The sequence below is a fragment of the Phyllobates terribilis genome, unplaced genomic scaffold, assembly GCF_046119375.1.
Source record: "Phyllobates terribilis strain yellow unplaced genomic scaffold, ASM4611937v1 Scaffold_2__4_contigs__length_985480577, whole genome shotgun sequence".
In the NCBI taxonomy this organism is placed as follows: Eukaryota; Metazoa; Chordata; class Amphibia; order Anura; family Dendrobatidae; genus Phyllobates; species Phyllobates terribilis.
In genome coordinates this window covers 679,294,231-679,312,271 of record NW_027362762.1, presented here as the reverse complement: position 1 = coordinate 679,312,271, position 18,041 = coordinate 679,294,231, and the positions used below count along the sequence as shown (strand labels likewise).

At 43.6% G+C, this 18,041-nt stretch overlaps 1 protein-coding gene across 4 annotated transcripts in view; it reads left to right on the top strand.

Moving 5' to 3' along the window:
* Positions 1-18,041, top strand: part of LOC141224049 (sushi, von Willebrand factor type A, EGF and pentraxin domain-containing protein 1-like) — a 407,381-nt gene that overhangs the window by 13,256 nt on the left and 376,084 nt on the right. For all 4 annotated transcript variants that reach the window (XM_073666874.1, XM_073666873.1, XM_073666876.1 and 1 more), the window contains exon 2: positions 6,931-7,020. In XM_073666874.1, the coding sequence (XP_073522975.1) occupies positions 6,942-7,020 (79 nt within the window). In that variant the 5' untranslated portion in view covers positions 6,931-6,941. The remainder of the gene's footprint in view (positions 1-6,930; positions 7,021-18,041) is intronic.

Below are 18,041 nucleotides of genomic sequence, written 5' to 3'. Positions count from 1 at the left end.
TATTTTGTGGTATTGACTTGCCGTGATACTACTACTCACACCTGATAACAAACATGTGCCATCAACAGCAGTATGGTCCTGCGATATACAGCATCTAGAGTAGACAATTAAAACAGGTATTTCAAAAATCAAAAGAGACTTTTCATATTAAAGGTGAAGAAAAAAGTCCACATGCCTTTACAACATAGGATGGGGCCAGAAAATCTAGGTAGACTCACATTCCAATAGCAAGTACAATTAACTGGCTACTGTATTTAGGTTGTGTGTGTGCACGTCTTATAATAGATTATTGGTGCAATGAAGTGGGCTTAAAGAGGTTGTCTACTTTTTCTTTGATGACCTTTCCTTAGTATAGGTCATCAATGTCTGATCGGCCAGGGTCCAAAACCCTGCACCCCCACTGATCAGCTGTTATTGGTGTCGTCGTCGGTGTCTGCCGGCCAGAAATACTCATGTTTAGTGTCCTGCCTCAGCCATTACCAGAAAGCGGCCAGCTCTGCAAGTGAGAGTTTCCGACTGGTGGCTGCCGTCAACACCGGTAACAGCCTGATGTCGGACAGTAGTGGACAACCTCTTTAAAAAATTATTTGAAACAACGCAGAATTAGAAAGATTTCTCTTTAAAAAATTGCACATCTCAAAGCACAAGAATCACACTTTAATTTACAAAAAGAAACAAGCCTTGAATTCAGAATTTGGATTTAGTGTGCGAAAAAAAGGCAGCTATTAAGGAACTGTTGCTGCTGTATATCACAGATGTATTAATTCAGAGTCACACACTGAGTGGTGATGATGAGATGCTACAAAAGTTCACTGTATATCACTTGAATCTTGGATTTCTATTCGCAGACAGAGACTATTTCTCCCATTTTCAATCTGGTACGTCAGCAGTGATGTAGTACACCACAATCACATTAGACCTTTAAATATTACTATCCTGTGTGCTCTGAGCTGGTTTGAGTTCCTATCTTTACACAGTACAGTCATGAAATGGCATTCTTTGGTCGTCCCATCTGTTTTGTAGCATGTGTGAAAAGTTTGCCATTTTTCATTTTTTTGCTGATCCTTCTGAATTGCAGATTGTTTGAATTCTTGGGGGACCGTGTTCTTGCAAAAATTCAACTCAAATTCAATCCTCCTCAGATCCATCTGCTAAGTTTTAGAAATAATACTTCAAGCACATTTATTTGCAAATGCCCAAATTTGTAAAAATGGATGTAAACCGAGACAAATACTGTAAAATATGTTAACAAAAAAAAACAGAATAAGATGGCTTTCATAAGGGAAATTATAAGGATTAAAATCAAGAAGGTGTAATTGGAAAAGAAGTTGAGGAGGTAGTTTAAGTATTTTATGATTACCATAAGCCATTGTATAGTACTGTGTACAGTACACGGATGGGGAGTTGAAACAATATATAATATAAATTATACTCCTTAAATTGTCCTCTTGGTTTGGGACTAGTTGGATCGCCCTGTTGAAATTCAGGAAGTAGAAAATTCAGTTAAATATATGTCATTATTTACATGTCCAAGCCCTGATGGATTGGGGGCCAAAATACAATATATAAAATATAAAGATGTTTTGCTGGCGCATTTGAAAAGGATTTTTGATTTGGCATTCAGAATCAAGAAGTGCCCAATTCTACATAAGAAGCTAATATAATTCTAACTCCAAAAGAAGAGAAAGATGCAATCGATCCCTCCTCGTATAGGCCAATCTTCTCAAAGGGTTGTCAGGTCTTATAAAAAAGTCTGCATTTGCTATACAGTATGTGACTACAAACTGCCAAATTGTGACAGCGTACTGTGCGCATGCTGTCACAATTCCCCAGTTTTTCCTATGCAAGTGGGCAATTTGCATACTTGCGGTGAAATGCTGACTAGACTCCAGTATGCATATGACCAAAAATATGTACTTTATTTTTCGGACCATAAGACATACTTTTCCCCCCCCCCAAATTTGGGAGGAAAATGGGGGGTGCGTCTTATCGTCCGAATGTTACCTGTGGTGGTGGTGAAGCAGGATCCCAGGGCCCTCCCTCCTTCAGGAACGCGGTTGTGGTATCAGCGGCAGTGGCAGCAGAGGTGAGGCAGAGAGGCTAGTGCTAGGACCTGTGCCTGGCCGGTACTGGGGCTGGGGCCGGTGTCAGGCTGTGAGCGGCATCGGGCGGCGAAGCAGAGGGGCCTGCGCAGCTTTCCGGTGTTTGCCGTCATCTTCCTAGAGCTGTGATCTACAGGAATATGGCTGCCCAAGCAGGCGCATGCACAGACCAGGAGCATGCACAGACCCCAGCCCGAGGCCCCGGCCTCAGCCCCAGCCAGAGGCCTCGGCCCAAGTCGCACACCTGGCCCCGGCCACAGGCCCCAGAATCAGCCACAGGACCCGGCCACAGCACCAGCCACAGGCCCTAGCCTTAGCCACAGGCCCCAGCACAGGAACCGGCCAGGCTAAAGGCCCCAGCCAGGCACAGGCCCTGGCCCGCACAGGCTCCACAGCATCTCACCTCTTCTGCTGCAACCATTGGCTTCCTGTGGGACCCTGCCTCCTGTGACCCTCGCTCCACCGCCCCCCAGGTAAGATACCGTACCTACTCAGACTATAAGATGGAACCCCATCTTATAAAAAATATTTTTTTCTATTTTCCACCCCAAAATTTGGGGTGTGTCTTATGGTCCGGTGTGTCTTATAGTCCGAAAAATATGGTAAATTGCCTACATTAGGTCATAGGCAATACCGGCATATCACACTGTCTTTGTCAGTCTGCAGTCACATGCAGTGACTACAAACTTTTCTTATGAGAATGGACAAACCCTATAATTATCCCTGATATTAAAGTTTTGACAAAGATTTTAGAAATATCGAAAAGGTAATTAATATGGCTGATTGGAGTTTTGATAGGATGATGCTTATGGCTAAAATGTTGTTTAAGGTAATTAACCTTCCAGGTTTTTAGTTTTTGTATGTAAGAAAAGTAAGGGCAATTTAAACGGGTTTTCCATTTTTAGAAAAGTGTACCCCAAGTATTGACTATCATGTAGAATGACAAAATCAGATAGTACTCCCCCTCCTGGGGCCATTGTTGGTTTTGACTGAAGTAGTAACGTTACATTGACAGCTCAATCACTGAGCTCAATGGCTCTGCTGAGATGTACCACACAAGACACTGAGCTCCATGATTGGCTGCAGTGGTGTTTTGAGCTTTCAATGAGACATCACTACTGAATCCAAAATACTGAGACGGGGGCAGTGGTGGAGAGCCAGCCAACACTGGACCTGGGGAGGGTGAGTACTGTCTTATTTTGTTACTTAACACAATAGGCAACATATTCCAATGTCATATTACATCTCTATACAAATTATCCTGTCTCCTTAGTAATTTGAAGAAGGAACATCAGATCTGCTTGTTTTGCATTCCTACAGGATACATCTGCACAAGATAGCGGACTGTCTAGAGAAATGAAATATTACTTTGGATAGGAAGCATCCGCACAGAGAAAGGAAGTTCTGGTGACTAAATGTCTACAAAAAACGCTCTCAGCAATAATTCAGCACACTAAAGCATTGCACACACTTCATAGATTTTGTGCTATGGGATAAAAACAAGATGTTTATTATGCAATGTAACACAGTTTTTTTCTCACTGCTTACCGTGTTATCTTTGAGTTTCTGCTCTTTTTATATTTCATAATGTTTATGCAATATATTCTTAAAGAGCTGCAACCCTAACCTCCTCTACTTAGTAGTGAAGAACGGATCGTTTGGGATTCAAATTTGCCAGCAGAGAATAATAGATGTAAGATTTTAAAAATATATATACAGTACAGACCAAAAGTTTGGACACACCTTCTCATTTAAAGATTTTTCTGTATTTTCATGACTATGAAAATTGTACATTCACACTGAAGGCATCAAAACTATGAATTAACACATGTGGAATTATATACTTAACAAAAAAGTGTGAAACAACTGAAAATATGTCTTATATTCTAGGTTCTTCAAAGTAGCCAAATTTTGCTTTGATGACTGCTTTGCGCATTCTTGGCCTTCTCTTGATGAGCTTCAAGAGGTAGTCACCGGAAATGGTCTTCCAACAATCTTGAAGGAGTTCCCAGAGATGCTTAGCACTTGTTGGCCCTTTTGCCTTCACTCTGCGGTCCAGCTCACCCCAAACCATCTCGATTGGGTTCAGGTCTGGTGACTGTGGAGGCCAGGTCATCTGGCGTAGCACCCCATCACTCTCCTTCTTGGTCAAATAGCCCTTACACACCCTGGAGGTGTGTTTGGGGTCATTGTCCTGTTGAAAAATAAATGATGGTCCAACTAAATGCAAACCGGATGGAATAGCATGCCGCTGCAAGATGCTGTGGTAGCCATGCTGGTTCAGTATTCCTTCAGTTTTGAATAAATCCCCAACAGTGTCACCAGCAAAGCACCCCCACACCATCACACCTCCTCCTCCATGCTTCACGGTGGGAACCAGGCATGTAGAGTCCATCCATTCACCTATTCTGTGTCGTACAAAGACACGGTGGTTGGAACCAAAGTTCTCAAATTTGGACTCATCAGAGCAAAGCACAGATTTCCACTGTTCTAATGTCCATTCCTTGTGTTCTTTAGCCCAAACAAGTTTCTTCTGCCTGTTGCCTGTCCTTAGCAGTGGTTTCCTAGAAGCTATTTTACCATGAAGGCCTGCTGCACAAAGTCTCCTCTTAACAGTTGTTGTAGAGATGTGTCTGCTGCTGGAACTCTGTGTGGCATTGACCTGGTCTCTAATCTGAGCTGCTGTTAACCTGCGATTTCTGAGGCTGGTGACTCGGATAAACTTATCCTCAGAAGCAGAGGTGACTCTTGGTCTTCCTTTCCTGGGGCGGTCCTCATGTGAGCCAGTTTCTTTGTAGCGCTTGATGGTTTTTGCAACTGCACTTGGGGACACTTTCAAAGTTTGCCCAATTTTTCGGACTGACTGACCTTCATTTCTTAGAGTAATGATGGCTACTCAGTTTTCTTTACTTAGCTGCTTTTTTCTTGCCATAATACAAATTCTAACAGTCTATTCAGTAAGACTATCAGCTGTGTATCCACCAGACTTCTGCACAACACAACTGATGGCCGCAACCCCATTTATAAGGCAAGAAATCCTACTTGTTAAACCTGCCAGGGCTCACCTGTGAAGAGAAAACCATTTCCGGTGACTACCTCTTGAAGCTCATCAAGAGAATGCCAAGAGTGTACAAAGCAGTCATCAAAGCAAAAGGTGGCTACTTTGAAGAACCTAGAATATAAGAAATATTTCAGTTGTTTCACACTTTTTTATTAAGTATATAATTCCACATGTGTTAATTCATAGTTTTGATGCCTTCAGTGTGAATGTAAAATTTTCATAGTCATGAAAATACAGAAAAATCTTTAAATGAGAAGGTGTGTCCAAACTTTTGGTCTGTACTGTATATAGTATATTACCTCACCGCACACCTCTCCGGACGCTGTGCTGCTCACTGCTTGCTGCCAACCATCTGGTCTTCTTCTTTCTTGTATAACATGATGCATCTCTATCCTGGTCACTCTAGTTACTGCATGTTGTAAGGTTACAACTTTCTTGACGCACAATGACCCTGATTGCAGTCCTGACCTATAGTGAAGAAGCCCGAGATACAGCGCACAACGGTGCACCAGACGGTAGGCAATGAGCAGCAAAGTACCATAGAGGTGAGGCTTTTTCTTAACCATTTGCTGGTCCTAAATGGGCTACCAAAATGGCGACAGGGAATTATTTGTTTGTGGCAAATGGCAAATCAAAATACAAAATGTTCGAATTCACGTGGAACTGCAAATTTTGGGAAATTCATGTCAAACTTGGTCCTCTACAGATTGATTCATTTCTACTACCTAGGCATTCTTTTTCCAACTTTTATTGTTTATTTTTTTTAGGATATAAAACTAAATTTAATAGTAATTTTTGACATGACATTCTCAAGAAAATTTGAAAAACATTTTGTGGGCACCAATTTAATTCTGAAGTGGCTTTAAGGTTCCTATAAGGTTTCTCTAAGGTGGTTAAAGTATACCGTATATTTAAGCAACCACACTTTTTTTTCCACCCAAAAACATTTCAGTTTATTAATTGTACAGATTATCTGAAACATTATAGATAGAAAAGTTCTGAAAATTATTCTGCATGGTATGATTTTTTTACATGACAAAAAACTGACATTTTAACAGGGATGTGTAAGCTTTTTATATCCTCTACACGAGGGAAATATGTCACAGGCTAACTTGATGCAATGGAGGCATCCTTTTACGGTACCACACTCAAATTCAATGAGCTCTTTAGAAAACCCAAAAAACAACTTTGGAATTTTGTTTTTTTAAGTAATTTCACTTCTCTTGAATTTTTTTCCCATTTTCCTGTAAACCATATGATAAAATTGATGATGTTATTAATAAGTACAACTAGTCCCACAAAAACAAGCTCTCATGTGGCTTTGTCAGCGGGAAAATAAAAAACAGTTATGGCTCTTGGAAGAAGGGGAGGCAAAAATGAAAGCGCAAAGACAAAAAGTTGTTTGGTCGTTAATGGGTTAATATAGAAATACCCTCCTTCACTGCCTGATGTCAAGTGACTGGATGTAGCAGGATGTAGACCATTTACTTAAAGAAAATGCAGAAAATCTTACAGACTGACAAAAGTAGAGGTATCATTATCTACTGTTGTTTCATGTAATTCTAGGTCTAGTGTTTCTTTAATGAATAGTAACTACCTTAAAAACTACCTTAAAATGTATTAATCAGGAAAAACACTGAATTTAATTAACATTGATAAAGTCACAGTATTTCATGTAATGTACAAGTTTGGTTTTTGTTGATTGGCAGTTTTGTGATGAAAAAAAAAATTAAATTAATTTAATAATTTTTGTTTTTCCCATTCTAGACTTCATTATAATGGCATCTCTGTGGTATTCAGTGGGAAGTATGTGGATAATTTTCCTGATTTTTCTATCACAAATTATTTGTATTAAAGGTAAGTTATGATTTTCTATACATTTTAGCTGCCTAGTTTGATAAGGCAAATACCGATGACCAGATACATAAAAAAAACTAAAAACTGGTGAAAACACCTTTACAAATTGGGGCCCTAATTTATAGGGGAATAATGAATCTATATTCAACCTATCAACTCAACTTAAATGTTCTTCCTCTTTCATTAGTCAGACTAAAGGGAGGCCATCATCAGAAAATTACCTATTTTTTTAAATCTGTTTTTTTGTGTTACATGTGTTAAAAGAAAAGTGTTGGCAATTTTTTTTTCTTCATATCACAATCTTTATTAAAAAATAAATAAATTAGTAATTTTGCAATTTTCAATCTTGCAAAGAATCCATTTATTTCTCAAATATTGTAATGCTCCATCTTCCAAACACTGTGTACTGTGCAGTGGCGTACATCACTGATCAGTATTCGTGCTCAATTTTAATAATAGATTGGCATTTTTATGCTTTTTTTTCATATTTTTTTGCTTATTTAACACTAACACCACCTCCCCATGTGTGTCCTCCTGCCAATAAGTGCTGATAAATGAGGCATATTGGCTGTAAGATTTCAGCCATATATGTTTGACTCACTGTGGTATTTCAGAAAAAAATATACTTTAGAAGCCACAAAAAAAGAGTATGCAGACACGACAACATGGGATCGCAATTTATTAGAGATGAGCGAACATTTCAAAGTTCGGTTCGGAAATGATCGCCAAATAATTAAACATTCGCTGAATTTATTCATCGAATGTTCGTTGAACATTACCAAACACTATAGGATTCAATGGGGGAGCAAAAAAAAAATGCATATACAACACCTTCAAACAGGCCCAAAAGCTGCCAAAACACATCAAATAAGGGGTAGACACCAGGAAAGTGCCATCAATTGACCCAGAGTAAAAGTACTATAATTATTATTACTATTACAGCGACATTTATTCTGTGGCACATTATATGTGAAAAGGGGTCCACCTACTGGTACAAGAGGAGAGAGGACCCTGCCCGCGAGAGCGCACAAACAATGTACAAGGGATGGGTGAGGGTACAGTAGGTCAGGGTACAGCTAGTTGTGCAGAGGTATACTGGAGAGAGGGTTACCGCAGACTGTACGCTTGTCACAAGAAGTGACAAGACAGTCTGATGTGTTGGGGTACAGCGTTACAGAGTAGGTGAGATGCATGGGACAAATCTTGTATGCGGGCATGGCAAGAAGAGATAAGAGGGAAGTAGAGAAGGAGATCTTGGAAGGATGGGAGCTTGCGTGCAGGTAACTAGTACAGGGAGACTAGGTCACACATGTATGGAGGAGACAGGTTTTCGATGGCTTGGTATGCCAAAGTTAGGCTTTTCAACTGGAGTCTCTGGGCAACAGAGAGCCAGCACAGGGATTGACAGAGGGGAGAAACCTGGGAATAGCAGGGTAACAGGTGGATTAATCAGCCAGCACAGTTTAGGATAGATTGGAGGGGTGTGAGAGTGGTAGAAGGGAGGCCACAGAACAGGAGCTTGTAGTAGTGGAGGCAGGAGATGATGAGGGTGTGCACTGGTGTTTTTCTAGATTCATGTTTGAGGAATGTGTGGATCCCTGAGATACTTTGGAGTTGGTGTCAGCAGCAAGTGGAAAGGGCTTGGATCTGACGTTTGAAGGACCGATTAGAGTCAAGTTTGTGGGACTGGGGAGAGTGCGCAGCCATTCACTTTGATGGATAGGTCAGCTGTGGGGGATGAATGAGATGGTGAAAAGATGATGCATTCTGTTTTTATCCAAGTTAATTTTTACAAATCTAGCAGAGAAGAAAGATAAAATACAGGACACACATTGTGGGATTCTGGTTAGTAAGGAGGTGATATCAGGTCCAGAGAGGTAGAAATGTGTGTCATCAGCATAGAGGTGATACTGAAAGCCATGAGACTATGAGCTGTCCCAGGCCGAAGGTGTAGATGGAGAAGAGCCTGGGTCCTAGAACTGAACCTTGGGGGACACCGACACATAGGGGGTGAGATGAGGAGGTGGTGTGTGAGTGAGTGACACTGAATGTCCTGTCGGTTAGGTATGAAAAGTTCCAAGACAAGGCCAAGTCTGTGATGCCGAGAGATGAAAGTATGTAGTAATAGGGTATGGTCTACTGTGTCTAAGGCAGATGACGGGTCCAGGAGGAGGAGGACAGAGTAGTCTTACTTTGATTTGGCAGTTAGTAGGCCTTTGGTGACTTTAGTCAGGGCAGTTTCAGTGGAATGGTGAAGACGGAAGCCAGATTGCAAGAGGTCAAAGAGGGAGCAAGAGGAGAGGTGGGAGGACAGTTCAAAATAGACGTGTTGATCCAGTAGTTTGGAGGCATAGGGAAGAACAACTAAGTTGAGCACATTTTGTGCAATCTCATTACTAATATGTACCCCTGTATAAAGAACAATATCAGCATAGAAAAATTAAAAGAAGAAATATAGCCTGCTTTATATACCATGGTACTAAGAAAACCAATTTTGATTATATCTTGTGTACTCCTGTGACAAAATATCTGCACCAAAGAATTAATTTCACTAGAGTAGAACTAGTATACTAGTAATGGTGATCAACAACTCTTCCACTACATCCAACCCAGCAGATGGAGACCCAATCAGGATTCTCCACATTTCCAAAAATTTGTGGCAAACACCAGCAAAGTGGCATCAATTTCACTACAGTAGAAATAGTGTAATTAGGACGACACCTCTTCCAGTACAGCCAACCCAGTAGGTGGAGACTCAATCAGAAGTGTTTATGTGGCGCCCCTGAGGGTTCGGTCGCCACAGAGGTATTGCATCTCAGCCAGAGGTGTGGTATCTCACTCTCAGGTAAGGAAGGAGTACAGCTCAGGACCCTAACACCTGCATCCAACACACCACTCCAGGCCAGCAGGAGGGGCAAGATGCCTCCTACGTACTTGCTGAGCCCCTTTCCTGGCTGGAGTGGGGGGAACCCGGCAACATGGAGGAGAGTCCGCAGCAAGCTCCCGTCCATGGCCTGCAGCAGCCAGAAGTGCCTCTCAGCCTGCAGGGGGTGCTAGCAAAGTTATCCCTGGAGGATGCGGAGTTCCTCCACGCCGAGATGCAAGAACTAGGTCGGCGGATAGAAGTGGACCTGCAAGCTGCGATCACGGCCTGGAAAGCGGAGCTGGTGGAGAAGTTGGCGACCCGGCAGCGGTCGGCGCTGCAAGTGATCGGCGGTGCCCAAGCCCCGGCGGAGCTGCTCATGGATCGGGAGGTGATAGGCAGAGCTGAAGCGGTCGCGGGAGCAGGTAGGAGTGATGTCCCTGTCCCGGACGCAGCTGGCGCTGCACCGTCCCTGGTCCCCCTGCCGGAACCGCTTATCCCGGGCGCTCACACCCCAGACCTGTACCCTGGTGATCACGTCATGTACACCAGGCACCGAGGTGAGAGGGGCTGGTATACCTTGAATGTCCACCGGATAGGGAAAGAGAGCAGCTCCTCACCCTACAGTGCTGAAGACCCGGCTGGGTCAGCCTACAGTGGACAAGAGCTTCCCCGGAGGGAGCACCACTACTGAGCACAGTAGATGGGACTGAACTGAACTCTAACTGTAAAGAAGTTACCCGTCAGGGTACCACCATAAGTTGAAAAGTTATGTGTGAATACTTACCCGGTAAGGGTATCAAAGACTGACAGGTTATGGACGGTGAATAACCAAAGAACTGATCTTGTAAATAGTTGCACTTATTAAAGTGCCCCTTATTGGTTTTATAACTGTACAACAAATGACATCAGAATGAAAACCCGCTTGGCGTGGCCGAAGACGTGGTCCAACACTGGATCACCTATGCCCTGCAGCCACGCCCAGGGCCTATGTTGAGGGTTTTCGGATGGGTCCCTCATGTTCGTGTTTACCAGTTAGCACTTTATTAAAAGAAATGGACACCTGGTCGCAAATTGCACTGTGACCGGTTGACAAAAGTTTTATATGGAAAATGAGTCGCCAAGAAAAATGTTTTGATATAACGAATGCTTAATATGAAAAATGTCTTATATGTTTATAAAGAAAAATGTTTTATATGCAAAAGATGTTTTTATATGTAAAAAGTGTTTTATATGTGAAGAAAGTTTTATAATGTTTTTGGTAGAGAAACGTAACCAGTAACGTTAAAGAAAAAGAGCCTCCCATAAAGGGAAGAAATGTTGTGTTTGTGATCTTCTATGCGAATGCATTCCAAAATTTTGCATGTCTTCAAAATACTTTGTCTTTTACTCTGTTCCAGCCCGTGGACGTGCTGTGTTTTACCAGGGGGGTGTGTGGTGCCCCTGAGGGTTTGGTTGCCACAGAGGTATTGCATCTCAGCCAGAGTTATGGTCTCACTCTCAAGTAAGGAAGGAGTACAGCTCAGGACCCTAACACCTGCATCCAACACACCACTCCAGGCCAGCAGAAGGGGCAAGATGCCTCCTACGTACTTGCTGAGCCCCTTTCCTGGCTGGAGTGGTGAGAACCTAGTAAAGGGGAACCATGTAGTGGAAGTGGGTGGAGGACGTAGTTAAGGGAAGCACATAGAAGAAAGATATAAAAAGAGTAGCCATCTTAGAAAGATAGATTAGTAGTGAGGAGGAAAGTGACAGGAGCAGAGGCTCTGTACGAGCTGGACAGTGAGGCCCAAGTCTGAGAGGAGAAGGAGAGAAGAGAGGAGAGGGAGCAGCAAGGCTCCAGGAACGGAAGAAGGGACCCTAGGGGTACAGACCGTGCAGAAGGCCACCCGTACGCTCGCATCTACCAGGAGGTGGAGGGGTCAGGCTGCATACAGGGAACCGGATCCCTCAACTAGCAAAAGATTGTACATCTTAACTAGAAACCGTAGGCTCCAGTATTTCATGTCCTGTAGTCCACATTCCATACTAGTCTCACCAAGAAGGTAGCTATATGGGACCCAGGGGACAGAACACACGTCGCCCGCCAAGGCCTGCAGATACTGGACTGGGACACTTGGTATGAGGTTCAGGGAGACAGCCAGAGAGAAGACACAGAAGTGGGTCCTGCTAAGTACTCCAGAGATATCTGAGGGTGGACTGAACCCCTCACTGAGTAAACGCAGCACGGCATGGGAAGTTACTTTGACGTCTGTAACTTGGACTGCAATAACCGTGAGTAAAGAACCTGGGACTGCACCACCTTGTCTCTGTGTTTCTTGCTGCACCGACACTCCCTGCACTACAACGCCCAGCACAACCACCAACATCTTCTACACTGCCCTGGAGCTAACTCTTCCTGTGGGGAGTCATAACATCCTGGCTGCAATACCACCAGCTTCAGAGGACTGTTTCGCAGCGGCATCTCCCTTTAGCCGCATTCCACAGGTGGCGTAGTCGGACTCTTTAATAAAACCCATGCATATAAAATTCCCTTTGGATTGACCGCCCTGGGTCACAGACCGGGTCACCGCCACTGTGACTACAACCCCGAGCATCTATCAGCCCGGCACCGGGTACCCCACGGCCCAGGGGGCGCGTCATTTACATTTCCCTAAATTTGGGCCTAACACCACCAAAGTGGCATCAATTTCACCAGAGTAGAAGTAGTTTAATGGAGACAGAAACCTCTTCCACTACAGCCAAACCTAATAGATGGAGACCCAATCAGGATTCTCCATGTTTCAAAAAATTTGTGGCAGATACCAGCAAAGTGGCATTAATTTCACTACAGTAGAAATTGTAGAATTAGGAACGACTTCTCTTCCCCTACAGCCAACCCAGTAGATGGAGATCCTATCAGGATTCCCCACATTTCCAAAAATTTGTGGCAGCCACCTGGAAAGTGGCATCAATTTCAGTACAGTAGAAATAGTAGAATTAGGAACGACCCCGCTTCACCTACAGCCAACCCAGTAGATGGAGCCCCAATCAGGAGTGCTCACATTTTAATAAATTTTGGCCTAAAACCACCAAAGTGGCATCAATTTTCAGCAGGCTTGTCCGCTTCTGTTACAGCTGATGGGCTCTCACTCAGCCTGACTGGAGCGAGTATACAAACATATGTTCTGCGGTCGGAGACCTGTGTGACAATACTTGACACGGTAACAGAGGAGGAGGAAGAAGCAGCAGCAGCATTTGATGAGGCGGCTGATGGTTGTTTATTGGAAATCAATTTTAAGTCTATCATTTTTGTGTACCCCTTTGTGAAGAAAAATATCAGCACCAAATAATTAATTTCACTACAGTATAACTATACAAATGGATGGAGACCAAAACCTCTTCCACTACGACCAACCTAGGAGATGGAGACCTAACCAGGAGTGCTCACATTTCCCTTAATTAGGGCCGAACACCAACAAAGTGGCATCAATTTCACTAGAGTAGAAGTAGTATAATGGAGACAGAAACCTCTTCCACTACGGCCAAACCCAATAGATGGAGATGCGATCAGAATTCTATATTTAAAAAAATTAGTGGCAGACACCAGCAAAGTGGCATCAATATCACCAGAGTAGAAGTAGGTTAATGGAGACAGAAACCTCTTCCACTACAGACAAACCCAATAGATGGAGACTAGTGATGAGCGAGCATGCTTGTTACTGCTCGGTGCTCGCCCGAGCATCTCACTGCTCGAGATGCTCGGCTCTCTCCGAGTATTTCCGGGGTTGCTCGACGGAATGATTGGCTCTCTTGGAACACCAATGAACATTGAGGGATTGTCTGTCACACACTGTAATGCCACAGCCATGTTGGTTGTGGCATTACAGTGATTGGCTGGCCGCACAGCGTCATCAGGTCTATATCAGACATGGCGCCACCATGCTCGCCACAGTCTACTCTGGAATCAGGCAGTGTAGGGAGAGGTGTTGCTGAGCTAGGGAGAGATTTTCTAGTTTCTTAGTTAGTGTAGGTATAACACCATATATTATACACATATCCATCTCAACTAACAGTCCTTCTGAGGACTAATCCAGCTGCATAGATATCAGTGCTAGACAGGCAGGCAGTGTATGTGGCAGACTGCAGTGCATATAGCAAGAGGGTAATTCCAGTTCTGTCTGCTGCTGGTGCTTTTACAGATATTTGTAGAAATACCCCCAGGTATCAGGGGCCAGGAATAATTTTTTTTGGATCTTAATCCTGATTATTTGCTTGAAAAGCAATCCAGAGAATACCGTTTTTCTGCTCCATTTGCTTGTTGGCACTGCAGAGTACAGCCAGGTCCTTTCCATATTACAGCGCTAAAAATCCATCTATTGATTTGTCCGTCACATGGATCACATATAAGTGCGCTGAAAATTCTGTAATTTCTGGCCTCCACTGAAATTTTGTTACAGTGTGTCAGTGAAGTTATTGACATGAGGTCACTGTTAAAAATAGTAACCTACAGGCCAGCTATTTAAAACTGTGGTGTGTCCATCACACGGATCACATATAATTGCGCTAAAAATTCTGCCATTTCTGGCCTCCATTGAAATTTTGTTGCAGTGTGTCAGTGAAGTTATTGACATGAGGTCACTGTTAAAAATAGTTACCTACAGGCCACCTATTTAAAACTGTGGTTTGTCCGTCACACAGATCACATATAAGTGCTCTGAAAATTCTGCTATTTGTGGCCTCCATTGAAATTTTGTTGCAGTGTGTTAGCGAAGTTATTGACACCAGTTCGTTGTTAAAAATAGTTACCTACAGGCCAGCTATTTAAAACTGTGGTTTGTCCATCACACGGATCACATATAAGTGCGCTGAAAATTCTGCCATTTCTAGCCTCCATTGAAATTTTGTTGTAGTGTGTCAGTGAAGTTATTGACATGAGTTCGCTGTTGAAAATAGTTACCTACAGGCCAGCTATTTAAAACTGGATTGTCCGTCACATGGATCACATATAAGTGCGCTGAAAATTCTGCCATTTCTGGCCTCCATTGAAATTTTGTTGCAGTGTGTTAGCGAAGTTATTGACACCAGTTTGCCGTAAAAAATAGTTACAGGTCAGCTATTTAAAACTGTGGTTTGTCCGACACACGGATCACATATAATTGCGCTGAAAATTTGCCATTTCTGGCTTCCATTGAAATTTTGTTGCAGTGTGTTAGCGAAGTTATTGATATGAGGTCGCTGTTAAAAATAGTTACCTAGGAGCCAGCTATTTAAAATTGTGGATTGTCCGTCACATGGATCACATATAAGTGCGCTGAAAATTCTGCCATTTCTGGCCTCCATTGAAATTTTGTTGCAGTGTGTTAGCAATGTTATTGACATCAGTTCACTGTTAAAAATAGCTACCTACAGGCCAGCTATTTAAAACTGTGGTTTGTCTGTCACACGGATCACATATAATTGCGCTGAAAATTCTGCCATTTCTGACTTCCATTGAAATTTTGTTGCAGTGTGTTAGCAAAGTTATTGATATGAGATCGCTGTTAAAAATAGTTACCAACAGGCCAGCTATTTAAAACTGTGGTTTGTCCGTCACACGGATCATATATAAGTGCGCTGAAAATTCTGCCATTTCTGGCCTCTATTGAAATTTTATTGCAGTGTGTCAGTGAAGTTATTGACATGAGTTCACTGTTGAAAATAGTAACCTACAGGCCAGCTATTTAAAACTGTGGATTGTCTGTCACATGGATCACATATAAGTGCGCTGAAAATTCTGCCATTTCTGGCCTCCACTGAAATTTTGTTGCAATGTGTCAGTGAAGTTATTGACATGAGGTCACTGTTAAAAATAGCTACCTACAGGCCAGCTATTTAAAATTGTGGTTTGTCCGTCACATGGATCGCATATAAGTGCGCTGAAAATTCTGCCATTTCTGGCCTCCATTGAAATTTTGTTGCAGTGTGTTAGCAATGTTATTGACACCAGTTCACTGTTAAAAATAGCTACCTACAGGCCAGCTATTTAAAACTGTGGTTTGTCTGTCACACGGATCACATATAATTGCGCTGAAAATTCTGCCATTTCTGACCTCCATTGAAATTTTGTTGCAGTGTGTTAGCAAAGTTATTGATATGAGATCGCTGTTAAAAATAGTTACCTACAGGCCAGCTATTTAAAACTGTGGATTGTCCGTCACATGGATCACATATAAGTGCGCTGAAAATTCTGCCATTTCTAACCTCCATTGAAATTTTGTTGCAGTGTGTCAGTGAAGTTATTGACATGAGGTCGCTGTTAAAAATAGTTACCTACAGGCCAGCTATTTAAAACTGTGGTTTGTCCGTCACACGTATCACATATCACTGTGGTTCAAATCTATCCTTTTGTAGTGAACGTTGAAAATATTGTCCTCCATTTAAAATGGGCAAGGCACGTGGCAAGGGACGGGGAAGTGGATGTGATGTTGATGATGGTGCATGCAGAGGATGAGGCCGAGGCCGTGGGCTAGCTAAAATTGTGCCACAACAAATACCCACATGTTTTCGCTCGACCTTCCTGTTCCAATAAAAAGGGGACCGCAGAACACCACTATTGAACACAGAGCAGTGTGAAAACGTTTTTGTTTGGATAGCAGATAATGCTTCCAGTCACTTAGCCACCACCACCACCACCCTGTCTTCCACACGGTCAAGTCTCACTAGCCATGAGTCTGGACTGCATATTCCTCACCCTGATCCTCCTTACTCCCACCATGCCGAGTGCCCGGATACAACTGATCCCACACTTGGACACTCTGAAGAGCTGTTGATTTTTCCATTTATAGATTCGGGCCTCTCGCCCGGTCCACTTGAAGCGGGGCAAGAGGAGATCGCATGTAGCGATGCCCAAATATTTGAGCATCCAGGGTCAGACTAAGGCAATGGTGGGAAAGTGTCACAAGAGGTGAACGATGATGAGACACATTTGCCAGAAAGTCAGGAGGAGGAACAGGGTGCAGATGTGAACGACGAGGTGGTGGATGATATAGTAACTAACCCAACCTGGCAGGGGGACATACAGAGTGAGGACAGCAGCACACAGGGGGAGGGAGGCAGAGCACCACAACAGGCAGGAAGAAGCAGTGTGGTGGCAACAGACAGAAGCCGGGCAACCGTTCCCCGTAACATGAACACGACGGAAGTTGCCAGTACAACTATTAGGTCTTCCCGAGTCTGGTTGTTTTTTAAAGACTCTGCCGATAACCGCAAAAAGGCCATTTGCACCACCTGCCAGGCTAGCATCAGCAGGGGTAGCAAAACTAGAAGCCTGACCACCCACCACGAGCGTGATCAGGCACATGGTAGCAAAGCACCTGACTAAGTGGGCTGAACCCCAGGGACAGTGTCTGTGGGTGGCACCACTGCTTCTTCTGCTGTTGTGCGTGCAAGCCAATCCTCTGTCCATGGCGCATGCAAAGATGCCTCCTGCCCTGCACCTGTCGTTGCACACTCTGAACAAGCACCATCAGCAAGCACATCCACGTCCTTGTCCCAACGCAGAGTTCAGTTGTCCCTACCCCAGTCCTTCGAACGCAAGCTCAAATACGCAGCCAATGCACCACAGGCCACACTACTAAATTCATACATTTTGTGACTGCTTGCGCTTGAAATGTTGCCTTTCCGCAACCTGATGGAGGCGGCCGTTCCTCGGTACTCGGTCCTCAGCCGCCACTATTTCTCCTGGTGTGCCATCTCTGCATTACACAAGCACGTGTCCCACAACATTAGCCGTGCCCTCAACAACGCAGTTACTGGGAAAGTCCACCTAACCACGGACACGTGGACAAGTTCTTTTGGGCAGGGACAGTACATCTTGCTGATGGCACACTGGGTTAATGTATTGGAAATTGTGATCCAGTCGGACCTTGGGACGGAACACATTCTTTCCACTGGGAAAGTCACCTACAGCTTCCGCCTCCCTTGCTGTGTTTCAGCAGCGTTTGCAGCTTCCGGCTCACCAACTGGTGTGTGATGTCCCCACTCATTGGAACTCTACATTGCAGATGTTGATAAGGATTTGTGAGCAGAAGAGGGCAGTTGTTGACTACCAGCATCAACAAGGCCGTCGGTATTCAGTTCGGACTCCACACATAAGACCTCAGGAGTAGAGATGAGCGGTGTTCGACTCGAACTGTTC